The sequence below is a fragment of the Musca domestica genome, unplaced genomic scaffold (assembly GCF_030504385.1).
Source record: "Musca domestica strain aabys unplaced genomic scaffold, Musca_domestica.polishedcontigs.V.1.1 35, whole genome shotgun sequence".
NCBI classification, from domain to species: domain Eukaryota; kingdom Metazoa; phylum Arthropoda; class Insecta; order Diptera; family Muscidae; genus Musca; species Musca domestica.
In genome coordinates this window covers 4,932,456-4,950,470 of record NW_026712315.1, presented here as the reverse complement: position 1 = coordinate 4,950,470, position 18,015 = coordinate 4,932,456, and the positions used below count along the sequence as shown (strand labels likewise).

Genomic DNA, 18,015 nt, shown 5'->3' with positions numbered 1-18,015 from the left:
GTTTTCCAAACAGTCCGTCCTCAACTGTGCATTTCTTTTTAAATTGTCTGCTTCCACTTTCTTTAGTCGTCTTAAATTACTCCTACTGAATCCTGACATTTTATTTAACTAATTTAATACACAACACTTACTATATTCTTATTTTATTAATTTATTTTATTAACTTTTGTTCAAAATTCACAACTTGCACTTTCAAAAACACTTCACAGAATAAAATTTTGCTTCAAAATAGAAAGAAGCATCAGAAATGAATAACGGTACAACAGCAGCTGCAACAATAATCAAAAAAATTACAAAACAATACAAAGGCATCCGATTCAGATGCAAGTGCGATGGACAGTTTTTATTGTATTTTGTTTTGTTCTTTAATTCTAACATGGATTTTGTTTCACAATGTAATAGCAATACGACTCATCCGATTCGGATGCTAGTTGTATGCTATTAACCACTGTCATTTCATTTTTTCCTATTGACAATATAGCATACATTTGGATGGGTATTAAATTGTAATGGCCAGCGGACTGCTGGGACATTACGCATAGACAAATGAAGATATAGACAACGAAAAGTTAGTTTTGTCTTTTTATCCAGGTGGCTCTCATCATGTTCTGCATAGTCAACATACTGATTTACGCGTTCAAGCCACTCGACTTCGAAAACACATTTTATCGTTTTTCAAGATGTTCAAAGGATTATTCCCATATTTTTCGATGTCATCACGTAGTTCTCTCTTATCTTTCATTATGGAACAATTTTTAGATGACAAATATGCTACAGTTTATAATATTTTTAATATTTTACAATTGAGTGACTTCAATATTCTCACTCAAACCCCTGAAACTATATTGACGACATCTGTTGATCCGAATTTTTTCGAAGATAAACGGTGAGAGCATTTCGTTGTCTATATTTTCATTTGTCTATGCATTACGTCGCTCTCTCTCACTCTCTCTCTCCCTCTCTCTTTGTAAATAGTGCAAATTATTTTCTAAAGAAATATACCGAAGCTATCGTTGTAATAATTATTGTTTGTCTAGTTTTTCTCGGTTGGATAGTAGTCATTATTGCACGAGGTCTAAGACGTCGAAATACCTATTCAGAAACTAAAATTCGAAGACCAGGTTTGGATATATTGGGACTAAGTAATCACGGTAACGAGCGATGGTACGAGACACAAAAGTTTTATTCACATTTAATGAGAAGCTGACGACCTTAATTACTACACTGTGCGACAAAATTTATTTTTTTTTTTTCAATAATTACGGGGAAAATCCGCAGTGATATCCTCCACCATTTGGAACGCATTTGCAGATTTTCAAAAGAAAAAAAAATCGTTAAAATCTTAAAAATACCGATGTTTCAAATTTCGTATTTAAAGTCTCTAACGGTAACTCCCGATATTCTGTATTTTGATGATTGTAGCCAAATTTAACTACGGAATTGTCTGAAAATCCTCATAGGCAGTGTCTTCTGTGCACTTTACCCCCTGGAAGAGTACTGTCTATATAAGTCCACGATATCGTATAGCCCCCATATAACGGTACCTCCATTTATTCCATATTTTGATGATTTTAGCGACATTATTCATCGGAATTGTTTCTAATTTTTAATTTGGAGTTCCTAATGGGTACTACAGCCTGTAATAAAAAAAAAATTTCTTTGCAGAACCAGGTCTTCATTTAGACTCCATATAACGGTACCTTCCTATATTCCGTATTTTGATGATTTTTAGAGACAGTATTCACCGGATTTTTTTCAATTTCCGTCTTTGAATATTGCAATGGCCTATGCCTATGCTGGTCAACGCTAACATAACGGCGACTTTCTATATTCGGTATTTTTAAGATTTTAACGAATTTTATTATTATTATTATTTTTTTTTTTTTTTTTGAAAATTTCCAAAATGCCTTCCAAATGGTGTAGGTTATTACTGCTTTTTTACTTGTTAGTTCTGCTTTTATACAATGCTGGATTTTCCCCGTAATTATTGAAAAAATAAATTTTGTCGCACAGTGTAGTAATTAAGCTCGCCAGCTTCTAATTACATGTATGAATATTTATGTACACCTCCTCTTTTTCTCCACTTGTGTAGCTGTAAAATGCATGGATTCTAATATCAAACATTGAATCAAGTGCGTCTATAACAGCTTTTATCTGAAACAAGAAAATGTCGAATTTTAATAATTTAATTTTAATAAATTAAAAAAAAATAACAATAATTTTATTGTTTATATTAATGTATGATATCTTAAATTTTAGATTACTGTAATTTTGATATCTATTTTTTTTTTTGTTATTTTTATTACATGGCATTTACTTTACCTTTGGCAACACTAACAGCGGCAACATCATTTGTGATTCACAAAATATTCAATCATATTATCGCGTTTGTTTACATTTTTGTAGCGGCAGCAAGAAACAATGAATGACAGTTTATTTTAAAATTGGAAAAATACCAGTCGCGGTCTATAGAACAAATTCATTTATTCTTCCGTAGTTCATATCATTTTTATTTGCTATTCAGTTAAGAGAATTTAAACACTGTTCCCAATTCTAAGTTTTATATTTTTTTTTTTTTTTTTTTCAATAATGCCAATTTTTGCAATTGTATTTTTTATTATATTTGGCATTGTGGCTTTAACAATTTTAATATGCTGGTGTGCATTGCTAATTTCGTGTATAAAAAATAATAACAGAGATCAGCCGCCATGTTACTCTCAGGCCACAAGTGGTAAATATTACATATTGTTAAAGAAATTTAATAAAAAAATTTTCAAAGAAGATTACAACATAATTTTAGAGGAAATCGTGGTTTTTTTGCCAACAATTCACCTGTCATGAAAAAGTGTCCGACAATTCTTGACTCTCTGCACTCTATGGGGGCACTTATAAAACACTACAACAAAAATGTGTCAAAATAAGTTTGAAGAAAAAAAAAATAACCTTAGACCGTGACTCACTCTTTCACGTAATGCCTTTATTCTTCTTTGGCAGAACTCATTTTGAAGGGAAAATAAATGTCTTGTGATTATCTTAAAACTTGGCAGTGAACTTTTTTCCAATCCATTTATTATGAAATTGTCTTACCATATATAATTTCCAGGCGGGGAATCACCACCCTGGCATGAGTCAGTCACACACAAACCCTACACCCATCTCTGGCTTGTTTATCTTATCACTACATAGAACACAGATTGTCGTGCCCAGCTAGCTAACTTCGATTGCCATTATTGAAGGGGAGTTGTAGTAAACATTGAGAGATCGATTCGAAATGTGTCTCTTGTTTCCAGTGTGTGTCAAAAACGAAAAAATTAGTTAGCGGTGGTTTCATCAAATACCTATATCCGGAATTATTTCGTACAAATTTAAAATGCATCCGGGAGCCATAGTTTCAATTGTTTTCGGCAGTATTATTGTCGGCTTGTTTATTCTCTTTTGGCTCTTTGTCATTGTATGGTGTTGTGTCAAGCGTCGTAATGTCCACAATCAAAGCGAAATTGCAAGACAAGGTAGGAGAAGTGCAAAATAATCTTAAAAACAATGATATGTGAGAGAAAAATGTCTAAAACCAGATCTCTTGGAAAAAAGTGTTGCCAAGAGTGTTTATTGTTTACACAAAAAAAGTGACAACAACTGACGACAAATTTAGGCGGTAAAATATGAATGCTGTGATTTTTATTGGACATTAAAAGTAACTAAAAAATTTCCTGAACAGAAAAGTAAAATACCTCTGCAAAAATGGTAATAAGAAAAAAGAAAAGCAGTTTTGCCAATAAAAAATATCTGGGAGTTATTTTAGTTAAGAAATTTAAATGGAAAAACAAACGTATGAGCCCCTTTATAGAAAATGGAATCACGAAATCTCATTCGTCGAAATTTAAAGTTAATCAAATCAAATAACTTATCAAACACTTCTAAAAATATACAGCTAAGATCCCGTGCCACAAATCTAGATACAAATATTTACCAATGGGAACCTGCATTAGGTTCACATTTATTTGTATTTTTTTGCGGACTGACATTTTGCGTATGTGTTATCGCAAAATGGTTGCAAATATTTATTTGTTCTCATATTAGAGTTGCCAAATATGGATTTCTGTTATACACAGTTTAATAGTATACATTTTTCCTTTATTGAATTGATATTGCAAAAAATAAGAATATTTCTTTCAAAGTCGACTTTTCGAGTTATGTCTTTAGCACAAGAACTGAATTTTCAGCCCAAAACGTGAGCAAAAATCAAAAGTCTATCAAAATTCGATAATCAATTACAAAAATTTGCCTTTTTGTAATTTTTGCTCTGTTCCAGAACCTTTATGATTTTTTTCAATATCATAGAGGAAAATCCTTTTACATTCTTGCAGGAACAGATCACTTCTAACATGGCTACTGTGTAATGTGTTTGTTCGTAGATTACGAAATAAGGATAAATAAGTCGGGTTTATTTAATTTTGAATATATTCAAATTCGAATGTTGAAAATTAATTGGTTAAATAGCTTAATTTTTATAAAAAACATCACTTAAAATTTGCACAATAAATAGGATACACTAAATACGGATTGTGTATCGTATTGCCAACTTCACACAGTATTTCTTCACAATTATTCATGATGGTAGGAATAATCTCTCGAGAAAAATACTTTCTATGGGAACAGAATTTCGATCTTAAATCTTTCAATTGAAATTTTGATGAAAGCATATCATTGGAAATTATGGAATAAAAGGTTTAATAGCATGAATTTCCAATGGTGTCTGAATTTCAATTTTTTCCAATGCGAGAATTCAAAACATCTATTATTCACTTCAATTGAAATCGCCAGCCCTATTCCCCAGCTAAACCCTACAGATAAAACGTATTTCTCGATTCTTATCACTATTTTATTTGCTGTTTTTCTGTTTTTTTTTTCTTGGTTTCTTATCAAAAAATAGAGAACAAATTGGCACAGAGCAATTTGTGGTTTATTTTTATTCACATTTGCTTGATTAGCGCGACAGTTTTTTTGCCAACAAGCGTTTTTATTCCATTTCAAAATTGTGAATATGTTATTATTTTAGTATTACCTGTGTTATAAGTCAACTATGGAGGAGGATTCTGCCATTATTTTAGCTCTGGGCATAACATTTTTCATATTTGCAATAACATCGATTGGTGTCTTTGTAACGAGGAAACGTAGGATCAGCGATCGCAAGGGTAAGCGAAATTGAATTTGGTTATGGGATTTTTAAATGATGTTAAAAATTGATTAAAAAATTAATCATTAAAAGTTGATCTAACTTGAAGACCTTGGAAAGTCTTTCTCTCTCAAACGTCAATTTTCCAAAAGACCTCTTTAATGCAGAAAATGCCTTAGATATTCATATTATTCCCCCAAAAAAAACCACAATTTGTATATATTTAAAAGTTTTTGGAAAGCGACGCAAGTCCGAACTCTGGTGTACTTTGGGTATGAGCAACTATGCTGATAATTTAAATATTATTTTGAAAATCGCCTAACATGATTAGATAACATTAGATTTTAACGCGATCAGCAAGCCATCTGTGGTGAAATCTCTGTCTACATTTTACAGTCCAACCTAACCTTATAAGACAGACAAAAAACATGTTCCTGTTGTTATACCTTTGATTAGATTGCAACCGGGGAAAACTATTTGTTATCACGGTTGCAGCTATTACAAGTGGTAATAATTTTGCATCGATTTTCTCTAAACCTATGACTCATCATTGCAAAATCAATTGAAAATTATTGTATACAATTGATAAAATAAGGTTGGAAGTTAGTTTGACTTAAATGCCCGTAAAGTCGAGTTGTCAATTGATCCTTATGAGCGCTTTCGTTATAAGTTTTTCATTTGCTCTGGGAATTTTCTTTTTTATAAATGTTGTCTGTGATTTTGCGTCGTCGCAAATTAAGGCGCAAACGTGAATCGGAAGTAGTGGGAGGTAACCATTTAAAACAAGTAAAAATTTGTAGTTGCCAACTTTTTAAAAGGCCGCCTTTAAAAATGCAATTTGCAATGCAACACACAAACAAATCATGAAATCATTTATTTGAATTGATGGTAATTTCCATATAATTTAATGTTTAAATATTATTTTATGTAAATTTTGATCGCGACTGCGCCTCAAATGATCCATCCGCTTTATTCAAATTTGGCTTACTCTTCCCAACAATTCGGCCGGTGTCTCACCAATAAATCCTGCAATATTGCGTCTTTAAATCGGCTTGCAATTTAAACGATGAGAAAGAATTTATATCTGCAAAGGGTATGGTTTTATATAATATTATACATAATATATATTTTCCATTTTATGCTGCAGGGTATAAAAATCCTCTGGATTTTGAAGGTCTTCTGTAAATGGCAGAAAATGTAAAACTTTGTTCTCCGAAAAGTTCTCTAAAAATCTAAGATCTTTTCAAATGTCCTTAAATTATTTCGTCTAATCATGAATATTTGGGCCGAATTTTATTTTACTCCAAACTAGAATAATTGCCGTGAAGTAACTTTTTTTTTATTTCACGGTAAGATCATCTTCCTAATCAAGAATAATTGCGGATAAGTAGTTTGTGAATATGGCAACGCAAATGGTCCTTTTTCGTACCTGGTCTGTCCTATTTGTTGTGCAAATTTGAAGTGATTTTGTTATTTTTTATTATAAAAACTAAGTAATTTAAACAAACTTATTTTAAATATTATGATTTAAATACACATGTGGGATGTTGATGAGTCTGTGGAGCAACACAGATGTTTTAAAATAGGATTTCGGTTTGATGATATGTTTGACTTCATTAATGTTTGTTGTTCGCTTTTTAAATCAATAATTGAAATTAAAAGAAAAAAATGGTGTTAATTATAGAAAAAATAGTATAAATTATTCAGTCCAATCTTGAATATCCGCGCGGAACTTTATCCCCACGGAAAATATTTTTCTTGTAGTGATAATGCTTCCAGTCATAAATAATTTAAGAGAAATAATTTGTGAATATAGCGACGATAATCGGTCTTTTTCGTATCTTGTGTACACTACATGTTGCGCAAATTTAAAGTAAATTTGGTCATCTTTTTATAAAATTTAAGCCTAATATATTCGAAGATTTGGATTTTGATAAGTCTGCGGAGTAAAATAGAAGTAAAAAATACGAAAATGAACATGGTAAAAAATACACAAACAAGTATTCTAAACTGAACAGCCTTCGATCCAATAACTAAGACCGCAAATCAAATATTCTTTGTCTTGGAGAGCAAATTTCATTTAGTAAACTGTTTCGCTTCTGTCTCAAATAGTTCTTAATAAAATTGACGCCTCAATTACTTTCAACAAAACCTCAGCTCCTGCAATTATCTTCTTAAAAATATACCATGGAATATATCACTCAGCCCTATAATAAAAATCCTCTTGGATTTATGTTCCCAAGAGCAGTGTTTCTCGAAAGAAAATATCTTCAATTATGAATTGAGGAGAAACAATTTGTGTAGATGACAGCGGTCATTTTCGCACCTAGTGCATCCTTATAGGTTTTTTTTTTGTACTTAGTGCAACCTATTTGTTGTACAAATCTCAAGTGCATTATATTATTATATTTTTATTATTGATATAAAAATCAATAAAATTGCTGGTTTTGGTTAGAAAAGTCTTCTAAAAGCAAAGGTCTTTTTAAGTGATCACACCTATTAAAATTGTTGTGAGTTCATTATTTCTCTCTCCCCCTCTGATAGAACAGATCTAAAATAAAGTGCTTTTTCAAGTACCTTTTAAGGGCCTTATGTAGATGACAGAATATCTGTCTCATTCAAATGGATGTCCCTCCACAAGTTCTCCAAAAACTAAAGATACTCGAAAAGTTGAACAATGTTTTAATTCTTTCTTCATCTTATTGTGCGGCACACATTCCTCTGGATTCTCGGAATCCATATATTATTTACTTATCGCCAATATCTTTTTTTTTTTTTGGAAACCCCCATGACTGTTCAATAATTCTCTACACTATCACAGCCCGCCTCAATCTCTTATTATCTTGCAATGCCTATCGCCCAGATAAATAGTATTGATTAGTACTAAATGTTATTATTTTTGCAAACGTAAAATTCAATTTGAAATCAGTGTTGGAATAGAACGATTGTGGCAAAGTACTAAGGAGCAGCAGGCAAGGTCTACCCAACCCCGGATTTTTTTAAGCGATACAAGGCGTTTATCATCACCACAATGATAGCATTTCTTATCGGCTTCGGCATAGCGTTCTCCATTTTCGTGATAACCTCAACGGTGGTGTTGATACGACGCAGAAATCAAAATAAGCGTCATCCTGGTCAGGTGTTGGGAGGTAGTTACCATTAGCTTTTGTAAATTAAAACGTTTACCTTTTTTGTCAATGTCAGGCAAATGTTTAGCAAATTTGAGTACAAAACTTGGGGTCTAGTTAAGTACAAATAGAACCCAAAACGATTTTTTTAGGCGTGTTAATGAATTGCGAATGTGTTAATGCGTTTTCCAAATTTTGAAAACTTTTCGTATTCATGTCGCCCAGTACCGTCAGGATTTTGTTTTCTGAATTTGCTTTTTCTTTAATAAGAATGGCTAATAACTGAACATTTACCTCTCTGGGAAAACTCCCTCCCCCCCTTTCCAATTTAGAATCTAGATTTACAATATATTTATTTTATTACAAAATTTCACTAATTCCCCCTCTCTCCATTTTTCTTTACAGCACCAATTGTTGTGACCTCAGCCACACACACTGCACCCGGTGGCTATCCCGTCTCACAGATGCCAGTTGGTGCGACAACAGCGACTACGGCAACAGCATACCAAACACAAAGCTACGCCACTCCATATCCACCTCAAGGGTAAGTACAAGAAAAAATTTATCTTTGTACCAAGGGAGTGTTGGCGATATTTGGGGAACCAATATCAAATGTCATTCCTCCATGGTGTGTTAATGTTTTCTTACACATATTAATTCTAATACATTTTAATTTCCAGAGCACCCACACAAATGCCTATGCCAATGCCGGCTTGTCCACCAGGGTAAGTTTACCGAACGAATAACTTGTGTAGAGATGGGCGAGACATAAAGCTGACTAATATTAGCACTAAAGAAAACACATCTGGAACTGGGAAAATTGATTTGTAGATAGAAAGTTTTAGAAGAACATGCTTCGCCAAAAAGCACTTTAGTTTCATCTTCTTGCCTTCATCGTGTTCTGTTTTTTTTTTTTGTACCCTTAGTCATATGGCTAGAGAGGGTATATATCATTTGATACGCCCAAAAGTGCCTCATCGAAATAACGGTTTTAGACCCTAGGTCTCTTTGGACCAAATCCCTTTCTGGACATTTGGAGTCGATCTAGCGATTGCCGTCCGTCTGGAAATCATGCTCCAACTTAGCATGATTTCTATGTCAGGTGTGAAAATGACAATATAGGTCCACTCCATCAAGTGAGGGTCAAAATTTTGAATAATTATAACTCTTATAAAATGAGATTTAAAATGATGTGAAGATGGAATACATCAGTCCACTCCTTGTGGTACCTCCCCCACAAGGGGTCAAAATTTTGAATATTCATCAAGCTCATAAAACACGAAATTAACACCCGATTCCATTCTGATTTGGTTTATCTCAATATTTCCATCAACACATAGGGTTCAAGATTTTGAAAAACAAATCGCTCAAAGAAAGCGAAATAAGCATCAAACTTAAATGTTGTGAAGACAATATAAATCTGCCAACGCCTTCTGGTACCTCAACCACAAAGGGTCACAATTGCTGATACTTACATCTGTCATAACTTGCGAAACAAGTGAGCGGTTCTTTACAACTTAATATATCTAAATATTACACTTATCCAGAAATCTGACATGAATCTGTAATTTGTCGTAATTTATGATTTCACATAAAATTTATTAGATGATGTATGAAAATGGAATACTTCGGTCCGCTACATCTGTTACCTCATGCATATTTCCAAAAATTTGCACATATCTTACATAATGTATAGGAAGTAGTCGATATAGTCCAAATCTGGCACATTGTAATATTTATATCAGTCTTAGGTCAGATACGAATTGATCAATATTGGCCATCTGCTTTTCAACCTCCCCCATAAAGTGTCAGCAGTTTGAATAATCATAACTCAAGGATGGAGTATACATATCGGCTGATACTAATTTACTTGTTTTAAGTCTGTCTTATTAAAGTCTCCTTTAATGAGGAACAAGTCAATTAAAATGCCCGGAAAGGGCATGCTATCGGGGGAAGTTCTTTTTAAACTTATACTTACTAATATCCGCACGGAATTCAATTTCTTCTTCTATTTCCACGGAAAGATTTTTTCTCACTCCTCCAATCAAAAATAATTTAATAGAAATAATCTGTGCAAATTTAAAGTGTTTTTTTTTTTTTTTTTTGAAATCATTGTAGAATTAATAAGGTAAAGTCATGCAAACATTGGTCTGTTCCAGAACTGCAAGAATGTGAAAGGTTTTGCTACGATAACCGATTTTCCTTTTATGATGTCGTAAAATATTGCAAAACTAGCAGATTTTTGCAGGTTCTGCAACAGAGCACATACGTTAACAATTTTTTCAAATTTATTTATTCAACTCGAATTTTTTAAGCATTAAAATATATATTTTTTTAAAGACCTTCAAGGCTACATTGCCATTTTCTGGATTGCAACACAACATGGAATTAATCTCTTGTTTTTCTTTCTTCCTTTCTTTTAGTGTTCAACCTCCTCATGTCGCTCCCTATCCTCCGATGCCATCGGCTGCTCCACCATCGTATGATGTGGCTGTAAGCGGTGCTGGTGCCGGTGTACCCAATAATGGTAGCTACGAAAAACAGGCACCATACAATCCCAACTTTAGCGGTTAAAAACGTAACGTAACGCACACAAAAACGACTTTGTTCAAGACTTGATGATGTATTGACGATTACAACAATAATATTACAATGTATTACAAAAAAGAAGACAAAGATGATAACACAAAACCTTAGGGAAATGAATCTATTCAACATTTGTTTTTTTTTTTTTTTTCAAGTATTGTTAAATTTATTATTAATATTTTGTATAAATGTACATTTAGAGAAACCAGAATGTATAAAAGTTTTTCCTTCCTCTAAACTGCTGTATATTTATATGTGTATGTGAATGTATTCCAAACTATCTACCATTTGAATATGAATTATTAAAAAAATAAACAATTGATAATTGTCCTCCAAATGTTTTTTATATATATACATAATGAAGTTTTTTTTTTATTTATATACTTATTCACACAATAGAGGTTGTTTTTTTTTTTTTTTTGCTGTTATTTGTGATACAATTGCTTACTATACAATGAAATAAAATCGAAATAATATATATTTTATTATTATTTTTCGTCCATATTAAAACGTTTATATGAAATTATTTTAATAACATTTAGACTACTTTTATAATATATTTATCAACAAGTTTTTATTAATTGAAATAAATACCCAAAAAAAAAGAAGAAAAACCCCAAAATGGAACGAAATTAAAAATTTATTGTTGTCTAATTCTAAAGTAAAGTTGACCTACAAGTGGTGATTTGCATGACACCTTTAGATGGGAAACAATCCCAAATCAAATGTTGGGAAAACAAATAACTTTAATTTTACCATTTGTGAGGTTCTTTAATATTTTGCAAGAAAATGTGATGACGCCGTAGACTTGTATTGATTCTGTTTTTGTCGTTAGCGTTTTTGATTGGTCTGTTCGAGAACTTTAATAATTTAAAAATTTTAACTACGATAACCGATTTTTTGAAAATACTAGATTTTTGTAGGTACTGAAACATAGCAGATGTCGACATGTACTTGTTTAGAAAAAATGGAAAATCCCAAAATAAAATTCACTTTAACAAGTAAAATAATATCAGTCGACAGATAAATACCCCCAGCCTTAAGTTATGATTATTCAAACTGTCGACCCTTCATTGGGGAGGTTCCGAAGAAGTTGGCCAATATTAAGCAATTCGTATCTGACCTAAGACTGATATAAATATTACAACGTGCCAGATTTGGACTATATCGACTACTTTCTATACTTTATATGAGATTTTTGGAAAATGTGGAATGTAAAATGAGATATAGCCGACCGAAGTTTTCAATTTTCTTACTTCATATAATACAGATAAAAATATTGGTATGTGCAAAATTTGAAGGAAATCGAACATTTACAGGGTCACACGCTGCCCGAATGTTGTTCTGCGGTATTTTAGCCCATTCCCAGCGATGCGCTTGCTTGAGATGATCGACACTTTGGTATTTATTTAAGTGCCAACCTTGCTTTCCAAACTACTACAGACACAATAGTCCAACGGATTGGAATCCGGAAATTTTAGCGGCCATTGTGCGCTGGAAAGGAAGCTAGGAACCTCATTTTGTAACCATTCTTGGGTGGCGCGTGCTGAGTGCGATGATGCTGAATCCTGTTGGAATGTCCAAGGTCTGCGTCCAGAATATTTTCGCGATAGTATTCGGAATTTATTCTGATGCCACTGTCGACGATCGACGCTGGAGTTCTGGTGACCAACCGAAGGTGCACATTTTCAGCGGCCCTCTTTGGCAAGTAAACACGATCATTTAGTTTGTTTACAAACTGCTGGACAACGAATGTTTTCTCATCGGAGAAAACCAAATTCGGCAGTTTACCACTTTCGGCCGAGCGAAGCAACTCTTTAGCTCTTTTGAGTCTATTTCCTTTCTGTCGCGGTGTAAATTCTTGCACTTTTTGGACTTTCAATGGCTTTAATCCAAGCTCATTTTCCAATATTTGCCGAATGGAATATGTGTGTCACTGCGACGCGGGTTTCGATCAAGTCGCTTCTTTACTTTTCGAACTATTTCTGCTGATATTGCTGTTTTTTTTTCGTTCTCACAACAATGCTTTCGTATGCTTGTAATTTTAACAACTGTCGGACGAGTGGCTTTGAAATGACAGAAGTCTAAAGTTGGTTGCATTTTTTTCATCTCACCCTGTATATGCAAAGTTGTGGCCTGAGCATTCCTGAGTCCCGCTACTGTGGTTATCTGTTTTGTGTTTCGCTATTACAGGCTCCTATCAACCCATCATAAGGAATCTTGGTGATTTGAGAGTTCTCTATTTCGCCGACGGCATATCTGTCATTTGGCATAACCATGCGCACTGTATAAGAGTCCTTCAATTTTGGTAAGAACTTTTTATTCGTGTCCATGTATTTAATTACCAACCAAGTCGTCTACCTTAAATGAGTTCATTCTATAGCACTTTTCTTCAGATCGTTATATTTCTACACCCTAGCAATGACAGGCTATATTTTTTCTCGGAATTCATAATTTTTAAATGAACAATTATTATTTTGTAGAAATGGTGAGCGACACAAATGCTCTCTTCCAGAACCTGGAAGAATCTACTAGTTTGCAATACTTATTCGATCCCATAAAGGAAGAGGGCTATCGGTTATCGTAGTAAAATCTTTTACATTTTTGCAGTTCTGTAACAGACCATTTATATTCTTGCTGATCTGGAACAGACAAAAAATATATTACCCCGATAATCCAAAAGCCCAGTAAACGAAAGATGAGTAAAGGGAGCCATTTGTGACTGTTGAAAATCTATCGTACAAAATTTATCGGATAGCCATATTAATTTTCATAAGTGCTGATACATCTACTCGTATTCTTCTACCATGGATTTTAAAGCGCCTATTCAAAACAAAACATTACCGTTAAATCCCAACAGCTGTTAGTTCCACTTTGCCATTTGACATTACCGGCTGTCACATTCTATGAATGCCTCAAAATTGCACACAGATGTCTGAGTAAGTGTGTGTGTTGTGTTTGTGTGCCAAGTTAAAATTTGTTGGGTTGACGCGCATTGTTGTTGCAAACGTAGCAGCGATAGGAGGAGCTCATCTCATCTCTGGAGAAGAAATCTATTCGAAATCATCTTCATCATGAATTCCATGATATGGGTTATAGTGGCCCTTAAACTATTTGTGGTCTGTTGGCTAATATATATCCTACTTGAACGACGCAAAAGAAAGAGAGAAAATCAAAATGTCATTGTCATCGAAGAAGGTAATTTTGTAGAAAAAACGGTAGCACTTTAACCAATAACTGTTTCCTTGTTTGTATACTTGACATATGTTCCATATTTTAAAGGGGCCGTGACAACGTTTGCAGGTGCTCCAGTAACCCAAATGCCAAAGGATTGTCAAGAATACTACAGCCAACAATTATATGCCTCACAGCAGACTGTGATGCCACCACCCAAGTAAGTACCTACATACCTATACTATCCTCAACAACGAGCGAAATGCAGTGCACTCACTAATCGCCACATGCAGGTGTATGTAATGCATTGCGTTGTTGTGCTGTTAATGAATAATTGTTTATAATTTTTACCCCATTTTACTGTTAATTACGTTATAGTGTACAACAACAGCAACAAGCGTTCTATTCGCACCAACAGCCTCCTCCCATGGAACTGATTTCTCCGAAATAATTACTTTACCTTCCTATTTTGAAATCAAAAAGAAAAAATATTGACTGCTCAATACTGACGCACACGTTGTCTCGAATGATATTCGTTTTGAATAACCACAAAAAAGATTGATTTATAAATTTCATATTTGTAATATAATTACAAGATTAAAAAAAAAACACAATGTATTAGAACTGACAGTATTTGTTACAAAAATAAATAAATTTTAAATGTTAGTAAATCCAGTTTTTAGTCATTTTACTGATAAAAGATTAGAGCCACCGAAGTTATCGGGCTAGTTATGCTAATTACCTTTATGATTTTTCATAATGAAATTTAAAAATATAAGAAAATAAATAGCTTAATTTTCAATTGTGAAATTTCAAAAAAGAACATGCACCACGGCCGTTATCATCGATAATTTTATTTATTTGTTTGATAGACGATAATCAGTTAAGGTGGCCTGGCAAAACATCAATTTCATGTATAAACATGGTAGAAGAATACAGGTAGACGCATCGACACAGCTGCTGGGACAATGGACTGTCAAACCGATATTGGAATTGAAAATGTTGAATGAAAAATTATTGAAATTTGTAAAAATTGTTGAAAAAATCATATTATAACAACCACAGATTTGCTTCGTATAAGAAAATATTTAAAAATACACTTACGTTTGATAAATCATTTTAAAAATTTTGATATATAAATATTCCCAAGCGTTGATTAATCCACCTATATTCTTCTACCATGTGTATTAATTTAGGTTATACCATGTTCTCATTGAAAATATAAAGGTTATTGAAATATTCGATTATAAGAACGTTTATCGTAAATTGTTAATGTATCGATAAAATGGGGTGCTGTACGAAGCGAAACTATACAGGGTGAGATGCAAAAACTGCAACCAACTACAGAATGCGGTCATTTCCAAGCCACTCGTCCGACAGCTGTTGAAATTATTCCAGAGACAGCTCATTACATTACTTACAAGCGTACAAAAGCATTTTGGTACGAATTTTTCTAGAAAAAAAGATATTCGTGATGGAATTCAATATTGATAGTGTGATTTCTTCAAATTTGGCAGGAAAACCACAAGTAGCTATCGTTAGAGCACTCCAGCATTTAAATGTGAATAAATCTTTTGTGTCTCGTACCGCTCGCTCGTTACCGTGATACTGGTAGCGCAGCCCGACGTCAAGGAAGTGGACAGTAGAAAACAGCAACATCAGCAGAAATGGTTCGAAAAGTAAAGAAGCAACTTGATCGAAACCCGAGTCGCAGTGGCCGAAAAATGGCTCATTGCCTGAACATATAGCAATAATTCATTCGGCAAATATTAAAAAATGAGCTCGGGGTAAAGCCATTAAAATTCCAAAAAGCTCAAGAACTTACACCGCAAAAATAGAATCAAAAGAGCTTAAGAATTGCTTCGCTTGACCAAAAGTGATGAACTGCCGAATTTGGTTTTCTCCGATGAGAAAACATTTGTTGTCCAGCAGTTTGAAACAAACAAAATGATCGTGTTTTCTTGCCAAAGTGGTCAGCTGAAAATGTGCACCTTTGATTTGCCACCAAAACACAAGCGTGTGGGCAGCCATAACAGACAATGGTCGCTCTCCGCTCGTATTAATCGACCGTGACATCAGAATCGCGAAAATATTCTGGAAAGTGTATTAAAACCTTGGCCACGCAAACAGTTTTGCCGCAGACCTTGGACATTCTAACAGGACTCAGCACGCGCAACCCAAGAATGCTTACAAAATGAGGTTCCTCGCTTCATTTCCAGCATACAATGGCCACCAAAATCTCCGGATACCAATCCGTTGGACTATTGTGTATGGAGTATTTTGGAAAGCAAGGTTGGCACTAAAAAATACAAAAGCTTCAATCTCCTCAAGCAAGCGCTTCGCCGGGAATGAGCCAAAATACCGCAGAGCAACATTCGGGCAGCGTGTGACGGTTTCATTGTCCGTTTGAAGGCCTTAATTCGTGCCAAAGGTGACCAATTCGAACAAATCTAAATTTATTCTAAAATTTGATTCTATGTCTTGCTTTCATTCAATGAAATTTAAAAAAAAATGTAAAAATTATGGCATTTGACTTTGTTGCTGCTTTTTATCTCACCCTGTATATTAGACGTTGGTGGAGTTTTCGAGACGAGCTTCCCTACAAAATCGAAAAAAAAATTGTAAAGCTAGTAGATTCTTTTAGGTTCTGGAACAGACCACACATGACAATTCTTTGTACCTTCATCAGTGTTGATGCGCTTACCCGTTTTATTGTGCCGTAAAATCGATTTAACATATTTATCGATAAATAAGAGCATTGGAGTTCTTTGATAGCTATCAAAAGGGGAATCACATTAGTGTTGCATTTGTCATCAAACGAATACGCTGAAGATCATTGAGAGTTTGCTGAATTGTTCAGGAATACTTTGAAAAAAAAAACTGTTCCAACAATGTCCTTGTTGACTTCAAAATGTGCTATTTGTGAGCAACCTTTTAATAGTTCCAAAAATATCTACTCCACCCGATGTGGCCACGTCTTTCATTATCCCTGTATAAAAGAATGGGAGGCGCAGTAAGTACTCTGCTTGATGTATTCACATACAAATTTCTTATCTTTGCCTCTTTATCGCATAGAAACGCTGACTGTCCCCAGTGCAAAGCATATAAACCCTTTGGCCATATTCTCGATTTAAGTTTCGACGACAATGTAGATGTTGAGAAATTAAAAGAAACCCTTCACGAAACATCACGCGAATTGAAGAAATACCAAAACCTACATAACGAAACGAGTCTTGCTTTGGCCAAAAGTCGTGCGGCAACGGAAAAGGAAATCTACCAACTCAAGGGTTTGGTAACAAAACTAAGGCATGATATTGTTTGTCATGAAATGGCACAGAAAAAGAATCGCCAGAAGATATGTGCCCTAACTGAGGAAATCTGTACCATAGAGGCGTCTTCCGAGCAGACTGTTACCCATTTAAAGGCAGAAAGCGATACGCTCAGGGATAAATTAGAAAAATATTCGACCGAGTTGGCGATGGAATTGTCTAAAAATGAGACAACCATGGAAACCAACAAAGGAGCCAAACCAAAGAACAGACCAATGATTAGAATCGACTTGACCAATGATAAAATCAATGATTTGGAATTTAGATTGCAACAGACCACCGATCAACTGGAAAAAGAAATTTCCCGAAATAGTCAACTTGAAATTGAAAACATGAAATTAAAGAAACTAGTTACACTGCTGGGTATTGAATGATACACAAGGAACAATTTATGTTATTTTCTTAATTCTAATGGATTTTTATATTCTTATAATTGCTATATAATATTTAATTGCTGGTTATTTTCATTCGGGAAAAGTTTTAGTTTTATAAATGCCTATATTCAAAAAATTCAAACAAGATGGTCTGCTAGTGATTTATCGCTCATACTTAGCGTGTTATTATAAAACTAGCAAGGAAAAGAGAAAAGTTGGGCGGTGTCGACTCTAAGATACCTTACTCAGCG

At 33.8% G+C, this 18,015-nt stretch overlaps 2 protein-coding genes across 13 annotated transcripts in view; both read left to right on the top strand.

The window, feature by feature from the left end:
* The window catches only part of LOC101897338 (protein shisa-5), a 46,255-nt gene extending 35,038 nt beyond the window's left edge, over positions 1-11,217 (top strand). For 8 of the 12 annotated variants that reach the window (XM_059125830.1, XM_059125833.1, XM_059125831.1 and 5 more), the window contains 3 exons: positions 8,707-8,845; positions 8,982-9,026; positions 10,725-11,217. In XM_059125830.1, the coding sequence (XP_058981813.1) occupies positions 8,707-8,845; positions 8,982-9,026; positions 10,725-10,875 (335 nt within the window). In that variant the 3' untranslated portion in view covers positions 10,876-11,217. Of the gene's footprint in view, positions 1-2,574; positions 2,732-3,243; positions 3,510-4,985; positions 5,193-8,083; positions 8,323-8,706; positions 8,846-8,981; positions 9,027-10,724 lie in introns of those variants that run through there. The other 4 variants (XM_011292874.3, XM_005180220.4, XM_005180222.4 and 1 more) reach the window with 4 other exon arrangements.
* Positions 11,218-16,844: 5,627 nt separating this feature from the next.
* Positions 16,845-17,796, top strand: LOC101896985 (E3 ubiquitin-protein ligase trul-1). Its single transcript, XM_005180218.4, has 2 exons — positions 16,845-17,074; positions 17,137-17,796. The coding sequence occupies exons 1-2, from the start codon at positions 16,953-16,955 to the stop codon at positions 17,762-17,764; spliced, it is 750 nt and encodes a 249-aa protein (XP_005180275.1). The 5' UTR covers positions 16,845-16,952; the 3' UTR covers positions 17,765-17,796.
* Positions 17,797-18,015: the final 219 nt, after the last annotated feature.